At 39.4% G+C, this 22,542-nt stretch overlaps 3 protein-coding genes across 10 annotated transcripts; 1 reads left to right on the top strand and 2 right to left on the bottom strand.

Annotated features, from left to right (window-relative positions):
• Positions 1 to 118: 118 nt before the first annotated feature.
• On the bottom strand, positions 119 to 6,630 carry LOC112288996 (uncharacterized). 3 transcript variants are annotated; one of them, XM_024533849.3, is made up of 8 exons: positions 5,797 to 6,630; positions 5,580 to 5,693; positions 5,334 to 5,430; positions 5,136 to 5,150; positions 4,887 to 4,961; positions 1,815 to 2,993; positions 1,049 to 1,435; positions 119 to 842 (listed from the first exon to the last, which is right to left on the bottom strand). In XM_024533849.3, the coding sequence occupies exons 1-8, from the start codon at positions 5,922 to 5,924 to the stop codon at positions 759 to 761; spliced, it is 2,079 nt and encodes a 692-aa protein (XP_024389617.1). In that variant the 5' UTR covers positions 5,925 to 6,630; the 3' UTR covers positions 119 to 758. The 3 variants fall into 3 exon arrangements, with proteins under 3 accessions (XP_024389617.1, XP_024389618.1, XP_024389619.1); XM_024533850.3 differs by lacking the exon at positions 5,136 to 5,150 and having other exon boundaries at positions 5,260 to 5,430; positions 5,797 to 6,562; XM_024533851.3 differs by lacking the exons at positions 4,887 to 4,961; positions 5,136 to 5,150; positions 5,334 to 5,430; positions 5,580 to 5,693; positions 5,797 to 6,630 and adding an exon at positions 3,188 to 3,355.
• An 8,613-nt stretch (positions 6,631 to 15,243) lies between these two features.
• Positions 15,244 to 18,778, bottom strand: LOC112288636 (uncharacterized). Of its 2 annotated transcripts, none has more exons than XM_024533042.3 (13): positions 18,191 to 18,778; positions 17,917 to 18,050; positions 17,731 to 17,805; positions 17,571 to 17,620; positions 17,376 to 17,465; positions 17,213 to 17,269; positions 17,027 to 17,096; positions 16,808 to 16,909; positions 16,668 to 16,720; positions 16,249 to 16,408; positions 16,055 to 16,139; positions 15,805 to 15,936; positions 15,244 to 15,677 (listed from the first exon to the last, which is right to left on the bottom strand). In XM_024533042.3, the coding sequence occupies exons 1-13, from the start codon at positions 18,510 to 18,512 to the stop codon at positions 15,499 to 15,501; spliced, it is 1,509 nt and encodes a 502-aa protein (XP_024388810.1). In that variant the 5' UTR covers positions 18,513 to 18,778; the 3' UTR covers positions 15,244 to 15,498. The 2 variants fall into 2 exon arrangements, with proteins under 2 accessions (XP_024388810.1, XP_090110604.1); XM_090254478.1 differs by having other exon boundaries at positions 17,731 to 17,810; positions 18,191 to 18,705.
• A 212-nt stretch (positions 18,779 to 18,990) lies between these two features.
• On the top strand, positions 18,991 to 22,323 carry LOC112288637 (GDSL lipase). Of its 5 annotated transcripts, none has more exons than XM_024533043.3 (6): positions 18,991 to 19,140; positions 19,939 to 20,212; positions 20,342 to 20,460; positions 20,616 to 20,846; positions 20,958 to 21,207; positions 21,580 to 22,323. In XM_024533043.3, exons 1-6 carry the CDS (start codon positions 19,111 to 19,113, stop codon positions 21,909 to 21,911), a joined length of 1,236 nt encoding a protein of 411 aa, XP_024388811.1. In that variant the 5' UTR covers positions 18,991 to 19,110; the 3' UTR covers positions 21,912 to 22,323. The 5 variants fall into 5 exon arrangements, with proteins under 5 accessions (XP_024388811.1, XP_073393577.1, XP_024388816.1 ...); XM_073537476.2 differs by lacking the exon at positions 18,991 to 19,140 and adding an exon at positions 19,283 to 19,463; XM_024533048.3 differs by lacking the exon at positions 18,991 to 19,140 and adding an exon at positions 19,391 to 19,519.
• Positions 22,324 to 22,542: the final 219 nt, after the last annotated feature.

Raw genomic sequence — 22,542 nt, 5'->3', positions numbered from 1 at the left:
TTAGAAAATATAGTTACTTTTAATTATTATTTTTGTGAAATCCAACTCTTAAAGGGGAACATAACACAAATTTAGGTAACAACACTATACACACCATGTAGGAAAAAGAAAAGAAAAAAAAAACCACCCCATCTTTTCTTCTTGTGACATCTTGGTTGATTTTATAAGTACAAAGTCAACTAAGACAAGGTTCTTCATCTCAACATGTGAGTAATAAACTATATAAAAAAATGACCTTTAATACTAGCAATCAATGCTGTAATTACCATGGTAAAAAAAAATGAGTGAGATTCGAAAGAACAGCAGAAAATGGATTATGGCATGGCCAACTAATCCCATCTGCTTCCTAAACCCTAGCCCTACCCCTAAAGCTTCAACTTCATTGTCACAACTACGACGACTGATGAGGACAACTCTAGTTCGGCAACTTCGACGATGCGGATTCTTTGCGTCGCAGCATTGCCCATCTTCGAGGCGAGGGAAAACGCCGAATCACGGCTCGGCGAACAGCACAAGCCTACGCTCTCGCAGCTGTAACAAAGGATTTGTCAGGACCACAAGGCACGGATTCTCGTTTCGTCTCGTGGCGAAGTGAGCGGTCATCGACATCCGTTGCGATTGATGCGTTCATGAAATATTCACGGTTGGTCGAAGCGGACGAACATAATCGTCGCTGTCCAAATGGTCCTGCTTGACTTCGATCCAATGGCTAATCGTTTCGGAGTCACGATGAACTCCGACGCAAATCATAACGGTGACTACTCGGACCCACAGTTCCCTTCCAAAACTCGGAGGAGCGTCGCTTGCAGGCTATCGGGCGTCGTCCTCGATTTCCTTGAATTCTGTCAACGTCATAACATGTACAGGCTCTCTTGTTAGCACTGGACGTTAACATTTCCCGAAGCAAGTGAAAGAGCTTGAAATCACACACACGCACACACACACACACACACGCACACAGTGCGCACAATGCGGATGACGAGAAACGCGACTTCGCTTACATAAGCTCATAAACTTGATCTTTAATGAAGTGGATGAAGCATGCTACCTTGACGCAAACGGCGGCACGGAATCGCACGTTCTCGCAAACGGACGCCACACTGATGATCCCGAGGTCCAACTCTTGCAATATGCTCAGTAATTGAATTAGAGACCGAGCATGGTAATTAGTTTCCACGTTGATGTTCATTGTTTCACCACCCAGTATGCCTTCCACCACAACAGGCGTTGTTGTGGAGGACGAAGGGCCAGCAGCTATTTCCGTGTTGAAGGAACCCAATTCCTTTCCCGTCCTGAATTTAGCTACCGATGTCGTCGCTTCTTTCGCTCCTGTCGCCCCGAGTGCAGCTTCTTGCTCCTTTTCAAGATTCGAGATTCTAGAACGCAAGTGCCCGATGTACTCAATGGTGCTGCTGAGCACCGAAATTTTGTCCCTCTGCAAAATTCCACGAGTTCATCATCAAATCCTCCAACCAGTGTAATAACCTTACCCGCTGAGCACACAACAGTTGCCATTTTCCTCGTGAGACTCCACAATGAAAAACAGGTAATAGTGAAGAAGACGACAGGAAATAATGGTTTAGGACCGCAAGCCCTAAACTGGTAAAAATGAACTTTGACGTCAAGTAGAATTCAGACATAAAACTGTTCACAGCATTCTCGAGGAGCTGAAAGGATTCCGATTCCACAGCAGCTGCCTATCTCGTAAGAACTAAGTTAAAGATTCAAAGCAAAGGTGACCCATGACGTCGCAGTGAAGTTCTGCCTCAAAAGTTGAAAAGGATTCGATACGGATAGATTCTGAGTTCGCTTACCTTAGTGATAATCGGCACAATGTTTATCAAAGTATCCAGCTTCTTTTTGGACTTCTCCCTCCGCGTGCGCTCCGCTCGTCTATGCGCCTCGGAGTTCGGGCTTCTGGGGTTATAATAGTTTCCAAGCGTGGCATCGGAATTACCAGATCCAACTCCTCTTTGATTCTGATCCGATTGAGACCGTCCTCGCTGTGTCTCCCAATTAGGCAATCTTCTCATTACCCACTGATGAATTAGAGGCTGCCTTTTGGGAAATTTTCGGATTCGAGAAGATGTGGAGGATCGTAAAGGCCCGAATGCTCGAAAGGCAGATCGAAGACTATGCCACAGCGGCATTTGATGAATGGAGCTCCAACCGGAAGGCAAAATTTGGGTGTCAAGATTCGATATACTAGGTACCGCTGGAGAAGTTTGCAAATCCACTCTAGGCAGCTCTGCCAGAACACTTTGACTTGAGCTTAATGCTAATCTTCCTAGTGCATATGTGTTCCGTTGCGGCAATAATCTGCTTTCGGGAGACTTTTTCGCGAATTCCAAATTCTCTGCTTCTAATATTTCTTTACCTTTCCAGGAGCTGCCAAACACATTGCTTGAGGGGTATCCCGTCGTAGTTGACGGCAGTATCTGTTTTGGTGCCCGTTCTAGAGCGACTCTCTGTTGAAGTTCCTTTCCGCTCAGCTCGGCTCCATCTGTGGAATGAAGCTGTCCGAGCATTTCGAAATCCAGTAGGCTAGTAGGATTGTTTGGCATGTCCTGGAATGGAATCAAAGCAGATTGGTCCTCATAAGGGATTATGCTTCTTGGCATGGTCCAATGGTAGTAAGGCTCCTCCGAACTCACAATGTTGCCATACTGCATGGCTTCGAATGCTTCGTCTAACCCAGTTGTAGCGTTGGTCGTTATGCCGGTCAAAAGTGCCGAGTTCTCATGAGCTAATTCTACGGACACGACACCAGCTGCTGTTAGTGGTAAACTCCCCAATAGCCCAGACTGACTCCCTGAAATCGCCATGGCGGGTGAAGTCTGAACAACGTCCTCCAATACAGTTCCTGCAAGCTCCCGCAGCAAATTCCTCGACGTTGCTGGAATCGAAGGCGGTGCAAGGCCATACATGTAAGGTCCAATGGACTCGTCGATAAAATGTTGAATCGCATTCCGATACATTTCGGTATCCGAAACCTAATGAAAAAGTTCACGAAATTATATTTTTGCAAGTGACCCAGCTAACAAAATACCAATTCAATCACCAAAACGTTTAGTTCGACAGGAATGATCGAGCCCGAAATCTAAAATTCAGAACAATCCATGAGGCAGCATCTCGGTCATATTGCAAGTCCGAATCATAAATTAAAAGTTTCGAGCAATCGATTGACCTGCAAGTCCACACTACAATCTACCATGACTGCCGAAAAGCGATGATCGATTTCTGCATTGCACCCCGTCACAAAATTACTGGAATTATGCAGAAGTAATCTCAAATGCAAGTAACGTCTTGGGTGGTTCACGACTCCTATGGTAGTAGGAGCCAAAGTTTAGCGGTAGAGTCCACTTCAACCCCGAACTCAGAACAATTCAGACCGTGTAACGCGCTCCAGGAATTGCGCATCGGTCAGTCCTGGAAGTCTTTAACCATCACCGTTCCACTCGTTTTCTCCTGCTTCACCTAATGATCGTAGACTTCTCAAAACTTCCACGCTTGGCTGAGTTAGAGGAATCAGTTGGAAGAATAGGAATCAGGGTTTCACGTGAACAGTCCAGGATGCTTCTCCCAATAAGGTCGACGAGCTGGCATCTCAGAGTGCACCAAGAGTATATGGTAATTTCTGGGAAGAGAAAAAGAGGACGTCGACAACCCTCGGCTGTTTATTCTAAAAATGGTACAGATGCGTCATACTATTGGTGTGAGCGTTTCAAGGTTTACAGGTTTTCAAAGGTTACACACGCGGCTTTGCTGCTCTCAATCCTGGACCAAATTAAATATTAGTTCCAAAATAATGTCTTCAACCTGACACTGCACTCTGACCCGCCAGCCCTTCGACACTCCACTGGCGCACTCTCAAGGGAATTAGAAGGTAACCAATGTTTCCATTTCAATCGAAGGGATCGAAGACACTCAATTCCCCCTGGCTCCGCCTAGCCAGAAAAGTAAGTGAAGAGATCCTTCCGAGGTAGCATTGGAGTTCCTGGGCGTTAGTGTATTCAAACGAAGGACCCAGTCGGAGCCCCCTAACGACTAAACCACCTCAAGCCATCATAAAAAACGTCCAACCAAAAAAGTTGTCAATGTAAATTCGGCATTCGGCTGCTTAGATCGAAACAGATCTTGAACTCCAGTTCCTGAATATAATGACTTCGAATCCAGGAAGGTGCTTGAACATGTACATATCAAACAGTTTCCAGATTTACGTTTAACTGAAACAAGTTCCTCACATTTTTCGGAGTAATTAGTGTGTCCAAAAAGTGCCTTCAGACCCCAAATCACGGTCTCTTTAAAATTTGCTTAACTTGGTCCTGGATGGAATTGCCACGATAAGACAGGACAGGGCGGTCTTCCAAGGGAGGCGCCAAGAAGCAGGGTTCAGCCAGCAGCCATTCTGCCCTGATTCGAAACTAAACGGCAGATAAGATTGTGCTTCATACACAGTAGATCACAAGACAAAAATATTATCTACTCCGACAGAACTTGGACACCTAAAGGACATGTAGAACCGGTTCCTAAGAGGATTAGGGCATGTGCTGAAAAATAAACACGTTCCGAGATGACTGACGTGACAAAAGATGGCGTGAGGAACACGCCGTTTCCAACCTCGGAGAAGTTTTGGCTAAACAGACACACTAAAAGTGGGCAACAAATGGGCGTTTCGCAAAACTTTACTTTAGGGACCTCTACCTGAAGAAGCTCACATTACAGCGAATTCGCCTCTGAATCTGTAGGTGATTGCACCGCGAACAAGCCATCGCTGCTTCGGTAATGGTCTAAAGTGACGGACTCAACGATTGGATACTTCTGTTATGAACTGTTCAAACCCAACCGACAGTTGTTGACATGCAAATTGCTTTAGGGGTTGGTACCAGTGAGGTCGAGGCTATTTCGATGCAAAAGCAGCTCCCATCGATTTTAGCGCGTCCTGGAAAGCACACTAGCGTCTGCAGAGGCACCGAAGTTCTGTGTAAGAGGTTTAAAAATGGACGCGTTCTGTAACCATGCAACCCACTGTGTATGCAAATTTGGTAGGGATTTTTGCTTTTGCTTCGATTTCTTATTGGATTGAATTACAACCGAGTCACAGATTCGCATGGCTGGTGACGGGCGAGGTTTACCTGAATTCCAGCTTGCTTGAAGAGATTTAACCGAGGGACACAAATAACACAATGAGCGAGAAACGTCAGTCAGAAAGAATTTCCGGCACTAACTTGATAAAGGCACGTTGGAATGCAAACTTACTCTCAAAGCCACAAGCTTCCTCATGAGTCCGTCATCCGTGTCCGTAAAATTGATTCAATACTGTAAAGACATACCCTTAAGAACATCTCCTTGTTCTCGTCGGTGAGAACCGGCTCGCTATGTCCTGTCCACCAGCACGGAGCTTGCCGATGCCAAGCTATGTAGGCGTACCTGAATTGAGTTGACGGAAGATTTGTTACCAGCCGCATTCCTTTACTTGGAATAGACTACAAATTCTTTTCAGCTTCAGACGAACTGGTATCTGAACCTGGCCAAACCCACAAAATCCAAATGTGGATGGGTTTGGGATTCGGACGCACCCTGGCCTAGTCGGTGTAAACCGACAGTGTCTGTACACGGATTCAAATTGCTGCTTTTGACTAATGTCGACCTGCATGGATTCGTTGAAATAGCCCTGATACCATACAGGGGTCCTGCACACATACACCAGGGAATCTCATCGCCAATCTCACCTCGATACAATTCATGATCCAAAAAGTCAGTATTATAGTGGAATTTCGAGAATTAGAACAGTACCTGCGATCAGGCCCAATCTTCCAGAGTACTCCGTAGGTCCATCCCAAGCTCACTAATTCCTTCAGCTTCTGCCGAACGATCTCCATCTCCAACAGCTGGGAGGCGGAATTCCGCGGTTGTAGAGTCATACCTGCGAGATTGGTCCTCTGTCGTCGTCCAATACCGAAAAAGTCCAGTGTTATTGTGTTCCACTTCCTCAATGAAAGTCACACCAACACATGATCTACTCAGCCCACAGTTCAGATTTAAATCCAGGTTCAAGGTCTTAATCTGATTCTCCCAGGGCTAAATTTGAAAATTCACTGTTTCCTAAACAGCGCGAAAGTCCTTTTACGTGACGTTCCGTGGCTTGAGATGCTGAGACAATTCGGCAGCTCTCGAAAGCGAGAATTTCTCGTCGGAAATCACTCAAGCTCCGAGAGAATGTCAAGTTTAATTCGTACAGTCCAGTACTTATGAGCAGGCTCACAAAGACATTTACGCACACGCACACGTACACGCACACTGCACCCTCTCTCTCTCGCTATCTCTCTCTTGCTCTCTATATCTCGGAAGCAGCCATGAGAATCACAGCGATGACTGAGCGAAAGCTCCCGTGCTGCTGCTGTAGAAACTTGCGGTGTGGTGGTGATCACTGAGACTTCGCTTCACTCTTAATCTCAACACTAATGAGCTACCAATCGCACCTTCTGCACTGTGCTCCGCATGCTCGACTGGTTCCGTTTTTAAGCTTCAGCCACGCAGATCCCCAAACAAACAGCGAGGAGGAAATAAGTATCCCGGAATGAAATAAAACCCACCCCATCGATCTCACTGGGACCTAACTCTATAGGGTAACGCGACGGATCCTTTGCTGTTTGACTTTCAATGGGGGGAAGGGGCTTGGCAACGTCAGATCCAACACATATGGGCGGAGTCCAACGCCTTGGACTCTACGACGTTGCGCACCCCACACTCCGAAATCGTGTCTGCAATCCCCTCGTTTCCTCATTCGATTGTGGTCGACCATCCCCCCCCCCCCCCCCCCCCCCCCCACCACCTCGCGCTGTTTCCACATCACATTCCAATCATTCGGGATGATTCGAGCCTGCAAGTCAGCCAGAGTCACCTTTCGCCTGGTCTGACTGGACCCCACTTCGCTCGGTCGATGTGACCACAGCTAAGTGTCAGCGTTCCCGACACAGACGGCCGCATCGAGGCCCACCACCGCGATACAGTACCAGAGAGAGATGCATTGTGCCGATCACCTGTCGTAGCTCTGTTGCTCTGTTGCTCTCGTCCTCCATTCGTTTTGTGTGTGTGTGTGTGCATCGCCTTGGAATCGCCCGCCCCGTCCCTTTTTTCTTTTCTTTTTTTTGTCTTCTGTTTTTTCTTTTCTTTTCTTTTTATTTTTATTTTTTATTTCCCCGAATGATGTGATTGTATGTCTCCGCCGATGACTACAACCTCCTCATCTCGTCACTGTGGCTTTGGTTAAGAGACCTTAGCAATTCCAGGAACGAAGGCTCTGCTGCTGCATTCAGGTGTATTTGTATGTAAAAAAATAAAAGAACAAAAAAACACATGTATATATACATATATACACATATTGCAATGAATTGTACTGCAAGTACACACAGACTATATATATATATATATATATATATGAGTGAGGCCACTGTGACTGAAGGAATCAAAAGTAAAGAAATATGTTATACTGTACTAATCTACAAAATTCACAATGCTTAGAAAAACCAAAACTTGACTATGATTTGATTAATTGGTGATTGAAATAAACTAGTTGTTGAACAAAACAGTACTATTTTTTTTTAATTTTTTTTATTATAGCCAACAACACATCAAACATATTTCTATGCATACCAAACTTTATAGTATTATAGACAATTGTAAACTCTGCATCCCCAATTGATATTGCTACTCCCTATGTAACCTCTACACAACTTAAATTGACTAAAAAGAGCACTTCTACACTTAAGGTGTATTTGGAAACCTGATATTTAATCCAAGTACTCATCTAAAAAAAGATAAAGTTGAAAAAATATTTTAAACTTTCAAATAAATAAAAGAAAACATATTAAATTAAGTAATTTTTGAAAAAAAATATTTTATTTTTTAAAAAATCAACTTGCAACCTATTTTTCCATAAAATATTCATTGTCTCCCTCTCAACCACCACCTTTTCTTAAAGCAAAGAAAGAAAAAAATGCACTAAAATAAGAGACATGTTATTAGCTAATTTACTACAGGAGGTCACATGGAATATAGCAATATCAATTGGAGATGTATTGTTAATGATTATTATGTTACATGGTGCAGTATATTTTTCGTACTTGTGCAAGAATAATCCTTGGATGAAGAACAAAGCTTGATGTAAAAATTGATGTTGGTTTTAATGAATAAAAAATTACTCATTATTTTGTGTAAATAATGTATTTTCAAAGAAAAATATTCTTTGTATCTTATATATCAAATTTAGATATGTGTCCTATCAAAAATCACAATACAAGATCACATATATATATATATATATATATATATATATATCTCTTTTATATTTCTATTCTTTAATTTAAATCATTTAACTTAGTTAATTGACTCATTCATTCATTTCGACTATAACATTAAAATATTGCATTCCAATATCTTATCACTTTTACTAAATTATATGATATTTAATTTTTTGCTAACTAAGATATATAAAAATCACAATCCAATTGGGTTACATTTTAAGTTAAAATCTTATTTCAGCTTATAAACTCTAATAATGTAAATTCTATATTATAGTTATTTTAAGTTTTTATTTCTTAGTTTATTGAAATATATATTATTTAAATTTTCTAACTTTATGTTCAATATTCATTTAAAGATTTTAGTTAGATTTTTTTTAAACATTTCTAAATTAAATCATTTTTTATTAATTATATTATTAACTTTTGATACATATATTTTTAATGATATATATATATATATATATATAAATTATGCTATTGCTAATAATTTTATTAAGATTATAAATTTCAATATCTACCAAAAAAATAGATGCACCTATATTGTTTAATCATTATCTATTATTATTTTTTATTATTTTTTAGGTAAATTATATATATAATCTTCAAGAATTGTGATTATATAATAATTTATTTAATGGCCACACCAAATTATATAAAACCTACATAAAAATTGTCTAAGTTTCATATTATTAATTCATTGATTCATTCAAACTTTGAAATATGTTTTATGTTAAATATTTTTTTTTCTTTTCTTTCTTATGTATGAAAATTTGTATTGCTTCTAAATCATAGATCTTATAAACTTTCTTTGTTATTCTTAAAAATATAAATTTTGTAACTTATAACAGTACTTCTAACTCTCATAAATCCATCTACTTAAATACACTATAAATAAAAAATAATAATACTTTAGATTGTTACAATATATATATATATATATATATATATAGTAATTGATTTGAAATTGATTCTTATATAATTTTAAGTAAAAATTTCTTACTTTAATCAATTGTAGCAAATTCAACAACAAACAAGGATAACAACTTTTACAAGTTTTTTTATCATTGATAAAAATATTTTATGTGAAAAAATATATATATATATATATATATATATATTTACTAGTTGAAATCCATTCTGTTGGCCACATTTTTTTGCTGGCTTTTATATTGCTCTTCCTTGTTTGTCTCCACGGTAGCTGTAGATCAAGCATAATATAAATATGTACAGCACCACATCAGTCTCAACTACATCCTACACACTAAAGAAACTAACAAAAGCTATCTACAACATACATTGTATCCACTATTTCATAAGTTTTTGCAAGAGTGGAAACTTCTATTTTACCAACCTTGATGGAAGCGCATATGTAAATGGTTTAAAAACCTGAAATGTTATTTTGTTTCCAATAAATGCAACTTATTTACCACCATGAAAGACTGCTTTGACAATCTTGCTAAAATCTTTACTTCTTAAACTTGCCCATTGAACCAAAAAATTCTCCAAACATAGAAATATCATACAATTCATGTGCCTTTGAGGTAAGATGGCCATGCGTGTGAATTAGAGTTGACGTTAACCTATACAGAAGATGATTATACCTTTGATCAGAACATGATTTTACAGAAGTCAATGAAAACCTTTTTAGACAAGGCACCTTTTAAATCTTTAATTTAAACTTCTATCAAGCCCTGTACATAAGAAATATTATGGCCTTGGCTCAAAAGCTACTCAATCAATAACTATATAAAAATTTAACCTGAAAATTTAAATTACTGGGTCTGTGGACACTAAAACTCAAATTTTGAATCCTTTGTTGGATTTATTTTTTTATTTTTTTATGTTTTCTTTCTTCTTAAATATAATCTCAAATTAAATTCAATAAAAAATTGCCATTATACAGCTTCTCAAAGTTTTAAGAGGAAAATTTGTAACTCTCCACTTTTGTAGTAATGCTACTTTAGCACCCAACCTGCAAAACAATCAATGATGCACATAGTTTTGGACTCAAATCATTTTCTGAAGATTTCAAGGTCCATCAGTACCAGTATATCACACTACTCAACTTCCCATAAGAAATCCACATGCTAATTTTGACTGTGGGTGGCTTGACAGCTTGATCCACAACCCTTTCTTTCCATGCACCATTTTATATATAAATTTGTACAAAAGTCTTCCAGGAAAAGTGAGTGAATCTTGCCCTAAATCCCAACTCAGTCACCACAACTCCTCGTGCAAAATGCAAATGCCTGTTTTGATGATTAGGGGACAAGCCCAAAATAAAGCAGACATGTGAGTTAATGAAGAGAGTTGCCCCATGATTGTTGACTAACTTGAATAAAGTTAAGAGTGAACTCAACTTTGGTTCACTTTTCATGAAAACATTTGATGAAAACAATGAGGTATGCAACAAAATAAAGAGGATTTTTGTCTCCTCTTGTTTATCCCCTGAGTTGTTTCATATAATAGATTCTTTAAAAATTTGAATTCAGAATATTTTGATTGATTAATTAATATTAATTAATAATATGATTTGTAATACCAAAGCTTATGAATTTTTTTCTTTAAAACAGATTTACATATGTAAAAAAAAATGTTACAATCATTTAGTTTTGAGTGTTATTTGAATAACAAAAAAATGATATTTTTAAGGCAATAATTAGACAAATATTAAAATTTTACAAAAACAGATAACAAAATATATGTTTTTGAGTAGAATAAATTGTTTTAAAGTGCTTGAGGTTCTTACTTATGTGTCTATGTACGTATGTATATATTTATATATATTTATATATAGCTATATATCATGTTTGACATAGTAATCTAAACTATATTATAAATTATTTCCTTTCAAAATAATTTATGTTATTAAATTTGCATGGTACTAGAACAATATTTGAAAATTTTTAAAAATTCTTTGATGATAAGATGATTATTGTTATTTTTAAAATATTAGTTTAGTTTTCAGGTATGTATGCATTTCATTTGTATCATAATCTAATCACTTAAATGGAAACATATTATTTTTAATATAATTTTGGATTGATAGTAATTTGGATGTAGATTTTGATGGTTTATTTATTTATAAACTTCATTCAAAGAAAATTAATTCTTATTTTTATTTTTTTATAAATTTAATATTTTTTTAATAATTTGAAAAAATTATTGTTTGAATATTATATCATTATTTTAAAATCCAAATAAGAAATTCGTATATACATGTGTATGTATACTATGACTCTAACTACATACACACAAATAACACATATATTATTTTTAAGCATGTGCTTAGAGTTATAATGGTTATATAGATTATTTATCTATTTATTATTTATTTTAAAATAAATTTGATGTCCTATCAAAGTCTTGATACTTTATATATGATTAAGTATAGATCCTTTCTGCACTTGTCTCCTTACACATTGATATAAATTTACATAGAATTTTCAATAGAGTTAGAACATTGAATCATATCAAAGGAATTTAAATATTCTCACCTCATTTCACTTAAAGTTAAAAAATGATAAAATATTCAAAACTCTATCATTTATATGCTTGAATTGTAAATATATAAATATATAAATATATAATTCTATCTGTGTGTAATTACTAAATACGATCTCATTGGATTAAATGAATGTGTTTGTAAAAAGTCTTTAAACCAATTAAAGTGAAACACAAAAGATTCTGATAATAAATAATTCATAATGTATTTATTGTATGTTTATTAAAATAACCCAAAATATTAAATTAATTAAAAAACACACTTTATTATTCTTGGTTTAATACCACAATGGTTTCGGCAAAGAAAACTAAGATTAAATATTAAAAGAAATTGTTGGCAATAAATAGATATGAATATTGATGATCATATTAAATATGCCCTTGTGTAAAAAAGTGTCACAATTAAGTGCGTCTTTAAATTTTTAACTTAAAACCAATATATTATGTAGTGAATGTTTTACCTATTATTTTTTAAATATTAGTATTAAGGTCAATTATATGTGTATAATGAAATAAAAGTTATAATACTTAATAAAATTGAAGAGTTTTAAAATAAAAAATAAAAAATAGTTATTTGATAATTATTTTTAAAAAATTATCTTATATACTAAAGATAATTGTATCTATTTATGGCCATCCATCCAAACAACAATGTATTTCTTTATCCCTGTTCATTTATAAGTACATTTAACACTATTACATAATTTGTATCTTATTTAAGTGCCTTGCTACATAAGAAAGATATAGAGAGGCTTAACATCTAAGGTTAATACTAAGATCCACACCTCATAGTTTTTAAATATATCAAATGTAATCCACTTTACAAAAAGTACATAGTGTTATGTTCTATTTTGTTTGTTTGTTTGTTTTTTTTATTATTATTTTGATCAAATTTTTGTTGTCAAGATATTCTTTTTTAAAAAAGAAACTCATGTATTAATTGTTCCACCTTCTTTGTGAGCATTTAGGTACCATTTTAAAAATATATTATTCTCGAAGCAGAATAAGAAGCTCCAATACTAGTGTATTTTGGTGATCAAATGTATTAATGTCTATTGAATAAACAATCATCGAACATCCTTATCATTAACATACTTTTTATGTTATTAAACGCATTTTTCAATTCTATATAATTTCTCTGTAAAAAAAACTTAATGATGATAAAATTAGAGCATCCTGATTAATACATACATACGTACGTACATGATTATCCTAAAGAGGAATAGAATGGTGTTTCACCCAAGATTCAACAAATTAGAAATCAAATGTGCTTATATAATTCTTGTAGTTTTTGTAGAGTTTGCACTGAGATCCCACCCACCCAACAGTCAATTCTCTTAATCAAGCAAAATCCCTCAAACAAGGAAACAGACCACCTGCCAAAACCCTCAGAAAACAGCACTTTGCTGCAGATTCTACCAAATTAAAGGGCAGTATGAATAGTGACCAACAGTATGAACAAGGACTCCAGGCAGCCATCACTTGCTACCATCCAAGCTGGGGCTCCGAAATGGCATTGACCTAGAATTATATGGGTCCCAGGGATTGAATCCACATGGATTTGGTGTGCAAAATGTGGGGACTAGGCTTGTCCCTACAAAACCCACATGCCTACATTTTGAGACCCTGGGTCAGCCTGCCCCAAATGTCCATGAATATTTACCCAACAATGGACGCCTTCATTACATGCTTCTAGTAATTCTTCAGCCCAAGTTCCGCATTGTTGGACTTGGAAGCTTTGGAACTTTTTTTTGTGGCATGAGAAGGGCTGCGTGGTGTTTCATACACTTCCACACAAAAATTAGGGTTCCTAAGTTTAGAGAATCTGCTGAAAGTTCTGCATTGTGCCCAATGATTGTTTAGAAGAGAGATCAACAAAAAAACAAGATATTATATAACATACTTTGGCATGATTTTCAAAATCCAAAGTTTTACTATTTTCATCCATCATCATGTTGCACCTATCATGCTGTTTGTTTGTTTGTTGTTGTCGTTGTTGTTGTGATTTTGTAACTTGTTCAAAAGTTATTTTGTTTTAATCAATGCCCTAATAGAGCAGCCCTTTGTCATTTCCCACAACAGAATCCAATGTAGTGGCATTTTTAAGGCACCTTATTTTATTATTTTCAAGTTACCTTTAAAGGTCTTGATGCAAGTAATGGTTGCAAAACTTTGATGGAAAGCAGTTGCATAATTTAAAGCCAAATTCACTTAAAGTTACAATATTATTTTATCTATGTGTGGTTGCAGGTATGTTAACATCTACATATTATTAATTTTTTGAAATAATAATCTACATGTTATCAATATTTTGTTGTAATTTAATTTTTCTAATTTCTAACATTGAATTCATTATATATATATATATATATATATATATATATATATATTTAAAATGTATGCAACACAATGTTAGAAAAAACATGTGCACTTAAATGCTTATAAAAAAAAATGATGGAACTTGTGCCAACTATTCCACAATCACACCCAAAATAACAGAAAGATAAGAAATAAGGGGAAAGTAAAAGCAAACCTGGGATGGAGTTGAATGGAAAAAGCAAATTAGAGGTATATGAAGACTCCAGGAGCTTGCACTCCTTTGTGGCTTGGCTGTTGGCTGAGTTTTAGTAATTCAGTCCCTGTTCATACCCCACAATAGAAGGCCACACTCCAGATACCAAACCCCTTGGCCCTGTGCAAATGACACCAAGAAATCCAACATCAGAAACCCTAAACCTATGCCTCTATTCAAACCACACATAAAATAAATTAAAAGAAATAACAAATAGACAACACATGGCCTTCCAAGATGGTATTTGTAAAGCTGCAAGCCACCACATTTAAATTAAAAGTAAAATAAAATATAGAAATAACAAACAAACAAACATGGCTTCCAAATCTGGTAATTGTAAAGTTGCAAGCCACCACACAGTTTAGCCATGGTTGACATTCTTTAAAGTCATTTGAATATGTACATGTGGATATACATATAAATATGGGTAGTAGTTCAAAAATTGACATATGTTGGGTTTTGAGAGATGGGTTTTGTTTGCATGACATAAATGTGCAGTCAACCCACAGTCAAAATGGGACACAGTGCATGCAAAACTAGAAATCAATCCACACTCATACCCTTATTTATATGTGCTCGCCCTGAAATGACACACTTGTCTATCTTCAGTAAGAGCTATTTGTAGTATTTCAACACTTTTGATTCAACATGCTGACAATTCTGTCAAAGGTTCTGTATGAAGCAAGGTGGAAAGTTAAGAATGTAGCATAGGAAGAAAAGAATACATTTAATAGATTCAGGGAAAAAAAGGTTGTTCTCCTGTTACAATTATTGATTACATCAAAGCAAATATACCATTAAATCAAATTAAAACATACCCAATATATTAAAACATATCCATTGCATGCTCATGTCTACTGCTTGTTTTTTTTGGTTGAGAAACCAAGAAAAGTAACACTTCATGAACAATTAAAAATAAAGAAGATAATAACAAACAAAAAATAGTCAAGTTCCGTTCACACTTCAATTCTAGCGCACCGACAAGTCTATTCTTTTCAACTCAATTCTCCCTTGTAAAATCCTGATAAGAGTACGAGCTTAGAGGATATGATAAGGTAGAAGTTCTGTTAAGAATTGAGTTCTGATAAGAGAAACCCAGCGACCCACAGCCTGTAACTACGGCAAGAGCTTGGAGATCGCCTCCGACGTGATCACGAAACCCGCCGCACCGATGAAGAACGCCAGCGTAAGGCGCCCGCCGGGAACAATCGGCTTCACTGACGGAGGCAGGCAGATGCCAGAGTAGCGCTCAGACCAAGCCATAGCCGCCGGCAGGATGCCGAAGAGGACAAGCACTGGCATCGAAACCAAACCACACGGTGAAGGGATTTGTTAGTACGAAATCCATGCTTCAACCAAAATGTGTGGATTCGACGAGCTGAGCCTGGCAAAGATCAGTCTGTGGGAATGAACTACTCCTACCTCCGTATGTCCCTGCGAAATCCAGAGCTTGGTAGAAGATGTCCCGCGACGTCAGTGCCAGGAACATTGGCGGAATGAGCGTGAGGAGGTAAGGGAGCGGTGAACGGCGACCTCCTCCAGGAATCTTCAGCACTGAAACGAGCCGACAAGAAAAAAGGTGATTTCAGATTTATAAGATCATAAGGACGGTCTTGGCAAATTCCTGAATGCTTGACTGGTTGCAGGAGAAATAATTGGTTTGTGCACTTACAGTCACAGAGAAAGTCAGAGAGCCCGAGGACGAAGCCGATGAAGGAGGTGGCTATGGCCAAAAATGAGAAGACCTCCACAGTTGGCTGGTGACATGGGTAAAAACGACCAAACAAAGGGGAAAAATGACGTTAGATGGAGAATGCTCAGGTAGGATGATTCTTTTCAGGGTTTTGGTTACAGGTTTCGACTTACAGCGACGATGCCACTGGCAGACCGGAGTCTGAGCAAGGGGTCAGAGATGGCTTGCACGGCCCCGGAGGGATCCACTAGAGATGACGAAGTACCGAGGATGACTGCGTTCCAGATCAGAAACAGCACCAGTGGAATGCCGGTTCCTAGTACCACCGCAGTCCTGTGCCAGCGAACAAAGCCACCGCAGCTCTGTCATTGAAGTGCTTCTAAAAAGAATCCCGAATGAGGTGGAACAATAGCTAACTTCAGAGAATAAGACTTCTACATGCTGGAATTCATTTCTAAGCTTAACAATGCCATATCAAAGCCAGTAAGAGCTTTCAATAGCCTAAAGCCCAACCCTTGCAGCAAATAGTTTTCTTTCACTGCCTGGACTCCATACATATCGAATAATAAACCTGAAAGCAAGAGGAGCGCACCTGATTTTTGGTAAATCTCCCTCTAAACTCGTTGTCACCACAGGAACAACATTCTGCAAGGTAGTGAGTATGAATAAGGTTGATTGCAATCCATCAAATACTCCAGCAGTTGATAATGAAATGAAACTTCGAAAGCTTACCTGGTAGACGAACGCTAAGGCGATGACTGGAATACTGTGCGGGACGGCTACCCAGTTGGCCGTCAACAGTGAGTTGAAATCCAGTCCTGAAGATCCAACAGTCTGTTACAAAAACAATCCAAGATCAACAGCTCGCGTAGTAAAGATGCGCAAATAAATTTGAGCTCATGTGGATAACTAAAAGCAGAAAAAACATAATGCCGCAGGAAATGAAATTACCACAAGGAGGCCAAAGCTGCCAAGAATGCCGACCACAAGGCCTCCGTTAACTACACCAATCACTCGCTGGCTGTGCCCCAAATAAAAACCATAATGAGCCAGTTGTTTGCAGGCTTTCAGAAATCCATACACATGTTCCAGAGACAATAAAATGTGAAGATTCTTCTCGAAGCACCACAGCCTTACCTCCCAAAATAGCATAGGCCACCAAGGGTGCTTGTGAACAAAGTTGCACTGACCCACCTGGAAGAGAATCACCAATAAATGAGAACGAGCACACGATGCAAATACCTATGATTTATAGATAGATTCAAGTAAACGGTAGAATTCGACTTTGAAGGAGACTCACAAAGGAATGCCAACGGCGTTGGTGACGATATCGGAGGAGCGTGCGATGTAAGCCACGAGCAGCGCGTAGTGGATGAAGAGATAAGCCCCACTGTGCGCCACGCCCACGAAAGTGCACAATACTGTTATCGATTCTAAGTTACTTGGAGAATTTAGGTGCAAATGGTGAGAAGAATATGTTAGATGCCCACCTTACCAGGCTACTCGCACTCCCCAAACGCCTAATGTACGTAAAGCCATGGAAACCTGTGCAGCCATTAGCTCATTTCTGGAAGGGTCAACTTTTCAGAATTTTAGAAGGATAAAATCAAATAAGAATGTAATAGACAATCGTGGTGTGAAGGTGGGAAGCTTACGAGAGAAACCCCCCCAGATCCAAGCTCACACATCGTGTTGACATTGACCTCGGCTACGAGTAGCCCTGATCCAACCTGCTCTGTTCCACATGGTGCTTGTTATGAGTCAGTCTGCATGGATATCTTGGGCGATGATGATTCTTAGAAAGTTGTTATGATGACCGTGAAGGTTAGAGGATGACATACCATGTAAAGCCAGCAACCGATGCATGCAACGGAGGAAGCCAGAAATCCGGACTCTTGAGTCACGGACGGGATCGCCAATATGCCGGCCCCTACTGTTGTGCCCGCAATCAGAAGTACCGCACTCACAAGACTTCCTGCCGATACATTTCACAAGATATGACACATGGCCACCGCATGTGCAGATTAGGTTTATCTCCGGCACAATTCATGCCGTATTATCAAGATCATGCGTCGCCAAAGGTCGAACCACGGGAGCTCGAGAGGAAGAACTTACCGGGCTCATGCTTGAGCGAGACCTCATTCAAATTGGAGAACATCCGCTCCACTCGCCGTCCTTCATCAACCTCGAGGACTGCGACTTTCTTCTCCGAAATCCCACTCCGGGTCGGCATGTCGAAGCCGCTCAACTCCTCCGTTTCTTTTTGCACGTCCGGCTGCTTGCTCCTCGCCACCACCAACCCTCCCCTACCCCCTTCAAGACCAATTCCAAGTCTCGGGCTCCGACTCTTGGTGGCCACGTTGATCCTGCCTCGGTGATGACCATAGCCTGGCTGCGGCCCTGTGGCGCACGGCAGTGTGGCCATGGCCTGCATCATGAAACCCACTCGATTTCTGGCTACGGATTCCTGCTGCTATCCCCTAAATTTTCTGCAGCAATTCGCTATCGCTGTCTAAGCTGATTGAAATTCTGATGACTGATTGCCTGCGATATGCTTGCGTTTGTTGAGTGTTGCTGATGATGGAGGCCAACGGATGATGAGTGCGATGTTTGTGACCCTTGTGCTCGCCACATGACAACCCCACATTGAGACGAATTCCGACCGCCAAGTAGGTCCCGATATGGTGACAAAAAGGTAACCAAAAAGCGTTCATGAGGTGGAGGTGCCAACTCCCCTGCATTTGCTGAAATTCAGGAGCCATGCGCTCGAGAGACAATAGCCACGGATTCTGTTGGTATAACCAATCCTTCTCGAAACATTCGTTGGTTATGGGCACAGCCCATGAGGATGGTAGCCTCACGACGGGAGGTAAAATAGAAAAAGAAACTCTCAAGGGTGAATGTAGGTTGTTGGTTGGTGATGCATGACAACTCCACCGTATTTCTTACGATTGGTTGAGATGTTACGCAGCTCCAAACCTTTTGAAAGTTTATGAAAATCATTCTAGGGACTTTAAGGGGAAGTGCTACTGCTCATGAAAGACTTGGCCGTGGCTACAGCTTTGGTAGCATTCTGCGATGAGCAGTCCAGAGAGAGAGAGAGAGAGAGAGAGAGAGAGAGAATTTGATGCAAGTGTTCTGCGTGTTCGTTAGATACTTGAACTTGCGATATCCTTGTGTATTGAAAGCTATCGATGGATTGTTCATTAGATACTTGAACTTGTGATATCCTTAGACAGTCGAAAGCCATCGATGGGTTGTCTTCATTACTCTGGGCAATCCGTGGCATAATAATCGCACCCTGCTGCGACTGCCGCATGCAGGCCTGCAACACTCAGTAGCAATCAGGTTTTTTGGATTCTCTCTGGGGATTCAAAAAAGCAACTGGGTACTGCAGAGATATTTTTCTTTTTGTATCGCACTTGAGTTGCAATTTTCTATGAGGTGGGCTGTTCGTCGTAGAGGATGCTTAATTGAAGCTCTGCACTGTCCAATTTACTAGAACGCTCTTGAAACATCTCATCCAGTCGAGTCATGTGATGAGGTGTTCTTCCTTGCCCTGCGTAATTCTTGCGAGCACCTCGTTGCCGTTTCTTGATAAGTATCACAGGTGTCAAGGAACTGCTTTGAGAGGCATTAGGCGAATGCTTTTTTTAAAGACGTGTTTGCGTGTCTGTCGCACAGCGTGACCATCGTTGTGCTGCTTCAAACCCCACCTCTACAGTGTTTGCTTTGAGATATGAAACAATTACGATGTGGCTGAGGTTGTATTAAATACATGTATTGAGATCTCTAATTATGTCACAGTGAAGATGGTGCGCTATTATGGTGCCTCGTTTAACAAGTGACTGCTATGCACACAGAGAAAAAGACCAATGGAAGGAAACAAGTGGTCTCTATGGCTGCCTTCTGCTATTTTATTCCAAATTGTGTCGGTTATCCTCACGGCCGTTTACGTCCATGGCGCATCTGTGCCTGCTCTCTATGTTTTCGGTGATTCCACTGTGGATTGTGGCACCAACAACTATATCAACACAACGCAAGCTTTTAGGGGCAACTTTCCGCCATATGGAAAAGATTTCTTCAAGAACCCGACAGGCAGATTTTCAAATGGCCGCGTGATTGTGGACTTCATTGGTGAGTGTGCTCAGTTATAACCGACTGAATTTGTCTCATTCCAATGCCAGTACAAAATTAACACATTACTCGGCTAGATGTTTTAGTGATTTTGATTTTTGAAAAGTTTTTTCCTGTTGGATGGTGCAGTCGAATATGCAGGGAAGCCCTTGATTCCTCCGTTTCTGGAGCCAAATGCGGACCTTTCCCATGGAGCTAACTTTGGATCTGGAGGAGCTGGAGTCTTGGTGGAAACCAACGAAGGCCATGTACACATCTCTAACAACTTTTGAGTTCTTCCCCTAATGTAACGTTACATTTATCTTTAGCTTCTTGGTTCCCTGATTTCTAAGCTCAAGAGTTTTGGTTTTGGTTTTGGTTTTTTTTTCTTTTTTTTGGTTTTTTTTTTTTTGGCTTCGAGTAGGTGGTAGACTTGCAGACACAGCTACGCCAATTTCTGCACCACAAGGCGGAAGTAACAGAAAAGAGTGGCCAAGCTTTTGCGGAGGAGCTGTTCTCTGACGCAGTATACATTGTCAGCATTGGTAGCAACGACTACCTCGGAGGCTACTTCGGCAACCCCAAGCAGCAGGAGAAATATACTCCGGAGCAGTTCGTGAGAGCTGTTGCAACAAGCATTGTAGAGAGCATCAAGGTGAGCACATCATCACCTTCCTCGCGAACTCTACATTGTTTATGTAAATCATTTGACTCAGTATTATGAATGATTTAGTGTATGATCTGAGGTTGTCATCATGATGTGCAGATCTTGTACAGCTCAGGGGCCAGAAAGATTGTGGTATTCGACCTCGGCCCCATGGGCTGTCTTCCAGCCCTCCGGGATCTGGAAGAGACCCGAAGCTGCTCAGCCCCTGTGTCTGCCGTGGCTGCTGCCCACAATGATGCTGTTAAAGGAGCTCTGAGCCAACTTGGACAGTTCTTGCCGGGGTTAACAATAGTTACCACTAATTTCTATAAATTCTTCTCGGAGAGGCTAGAAAACCCATCACAGTATGGTGAGTCTCTTCGTCTCTGCTTGCGTCTCTTTTCAGTGCACTCCTCACCTTTCAGCCAAAGACATACCAAATCTGAAAGAGACTTGCACATGGAATTCGATCCTTTGGCCATAAACAAAATGTTCTCACAATGGCATCAGAATTGTAGTGTTACCACCTGGACATGGACATTCCTCAAAATTCACTTTTTGAGGTAGTAAATTTGATGCAACACATAAGCATAAATTGCTCACGAGAAAATGACAATCTAGAGAGATACTGAGCTGGATTGAGACTTGGAAGCTTAAGGCACATTTTAACTCTCACCAGTGCAAGTTGGTAAGCGCTTGCAGTTCATGTCTTCAGATTCAATCGTCTTTCTTGTTGTTGCAGGTTACGTGAGCGTAGATGAACCCTGCTGCGGGGCAGGGCCCTGTGAAGGTCGGTGTGGGGTTCACGAGGGTCACCCCTCAAAGCCAGAATGCCAGCATTGCTCCGACGCCAACACCTATGTTTGGTGGGATCCATACCACCCTTCGGAGACTGTCCATCACCAGTTTGCCCAGACGGTGTGGAATGGTACATCGCCATACATTGAACCTGTTGCCATGCTGCATCTGTTCAAACAGAAGGCAGAAGCTCATGGGAATTACGCAGATAAACTCGATCTGTTCGTCGGTGATCCGCTGCAACAGCTAGTGTCTGAATCCATGCTCATGACTTAGTACAAATGCAGAGTTCGATTTGCTGTTCGAATCAAATCCATGCACGGTGAGGTCTTTCCTTTTTAAAGTTCTGAGACTCGTATCAAATATGGTAGAATTCGAACTAGCAAGAGGATAATTTCTAAAACATTTGCTTGTCTTAGCTTCCGAATTTGGGGTTTGCTGTGAGATGGTGGATACCGTGAGGCTGAACCTTTGATTTGTATGTTTTTGAGAGGACTAGGTAATGTTTGAGGATGGATGTCTGCACATTTGTCTCGTCTTTGAGTATTTTGAGAGGATCTGAAGTATACTGGAAATCAGACATACTTCCTTAATTGGTCGAAAAACTTCAGAACAAGAATTGCAGGATGTAAGTGAGAATCTGGAAGAGAAAAGAGTTGAAAGGAAACTCAGAAAAAGATTGCAGATCTATGTTTTAGAACCGTGGTTTGCAAAAAAGTGCTAAAAGTGATCTCTATTTGTGATAATGTATGCTGTGTGATGTTGTGTTGGTGAAGAAGTAACTGCTTCCAACAGATCACCTTTGGTGTAGAATATTTGATGAAGAAAAAGAGAAATAATATTATGTACTATTTCAAATTTGAAATCATTCGTCTATACAATTTTTGCCTGTATTTTTACATCCACA

This window comes from Physcomitrium patens, chromosome 11 (assembly GCF_059467195.1).
Source record: "Physcomitrium patens ecotype Gransden chromosome 11, ASM5946719v1, whole genome shotgun sequence".
NCBI classification, from domain to species: domain Eukaryota; kingdom Viridiplantae; phylum Streptophyta; class Bryopsida; order Funariales; family Funariaceae; genus Physcomitrium; species Physcomitrium patens.
The sequence above is the reverse complement of the archived record's forward strand: the minus strand, read 5'-3'. Positions and strand labels throughout refer to the sequence as shown.

Bases quoted from the DNA above. Each gene is read 5' to 3' on its own strand.
- LOC112288996 (XM_024533849.3), bottom strand. From the start codon at position 5,924: ATGACTCTACAACCGCGGAATTCCGCCTCCCAGCTGTTGGAGATGGAG. The intron at 5,694-5,796 runs GTACTGTTCTAA...GTATGTGTGCAG, and splicing joins AAGATTGGGCCTGATCGCAG to GACCCCTGTATGGTATCAGG. The intron at 5,431-5,579 runs GTGCGTCCGAAT...AACTCAATTCAG, and splicing joins TTTACACCGACTAGGCCAGG to GTACGCCTACATAGCTTGGC.
- LOC112288636 (XM_024533042.3), bottom strand. From the start codon at position 18,512: ATGATGCAGGCCATGGCCACACTGCCGTGCGCCACAGGGCCGCAGCCA. The intron at 17,806-17,916 runs GTATGTCATCCT...GGAACAGAGCAG, and splicing joins TCGGTTGCTGGCTTTACATG to GTTGGATCAGGGCTACTCGT. The intron at 17,270-17,375 runs GTGAGTCTCCTT...ATTCTCTTCCAG, and splicing joins AACGCCGTTGGCATTCCTTT to GTGGGTCAGTGCAACTTTGT.
- LOC112288637 (XM_024533043.3), top strand. From the start codon at position 19,111: ATGAAAGACTTGGCCGTGGCTACAGCTTTG. The intron at 19,141-19,938 runs GTAGCATTCTGC...CTATGCACACAG, and splicing joins TGGCCGTGGCTACAGCTTTG to AGAAAAAGACCAATGGAAGG. The intron at 20,461-20,615 runs GTACACATCTCT...GGCTTCGAGTAG, and splicing joins TGGAAACCAACGAAGGCCAT to GTGGTAGACTTGCAGACACA.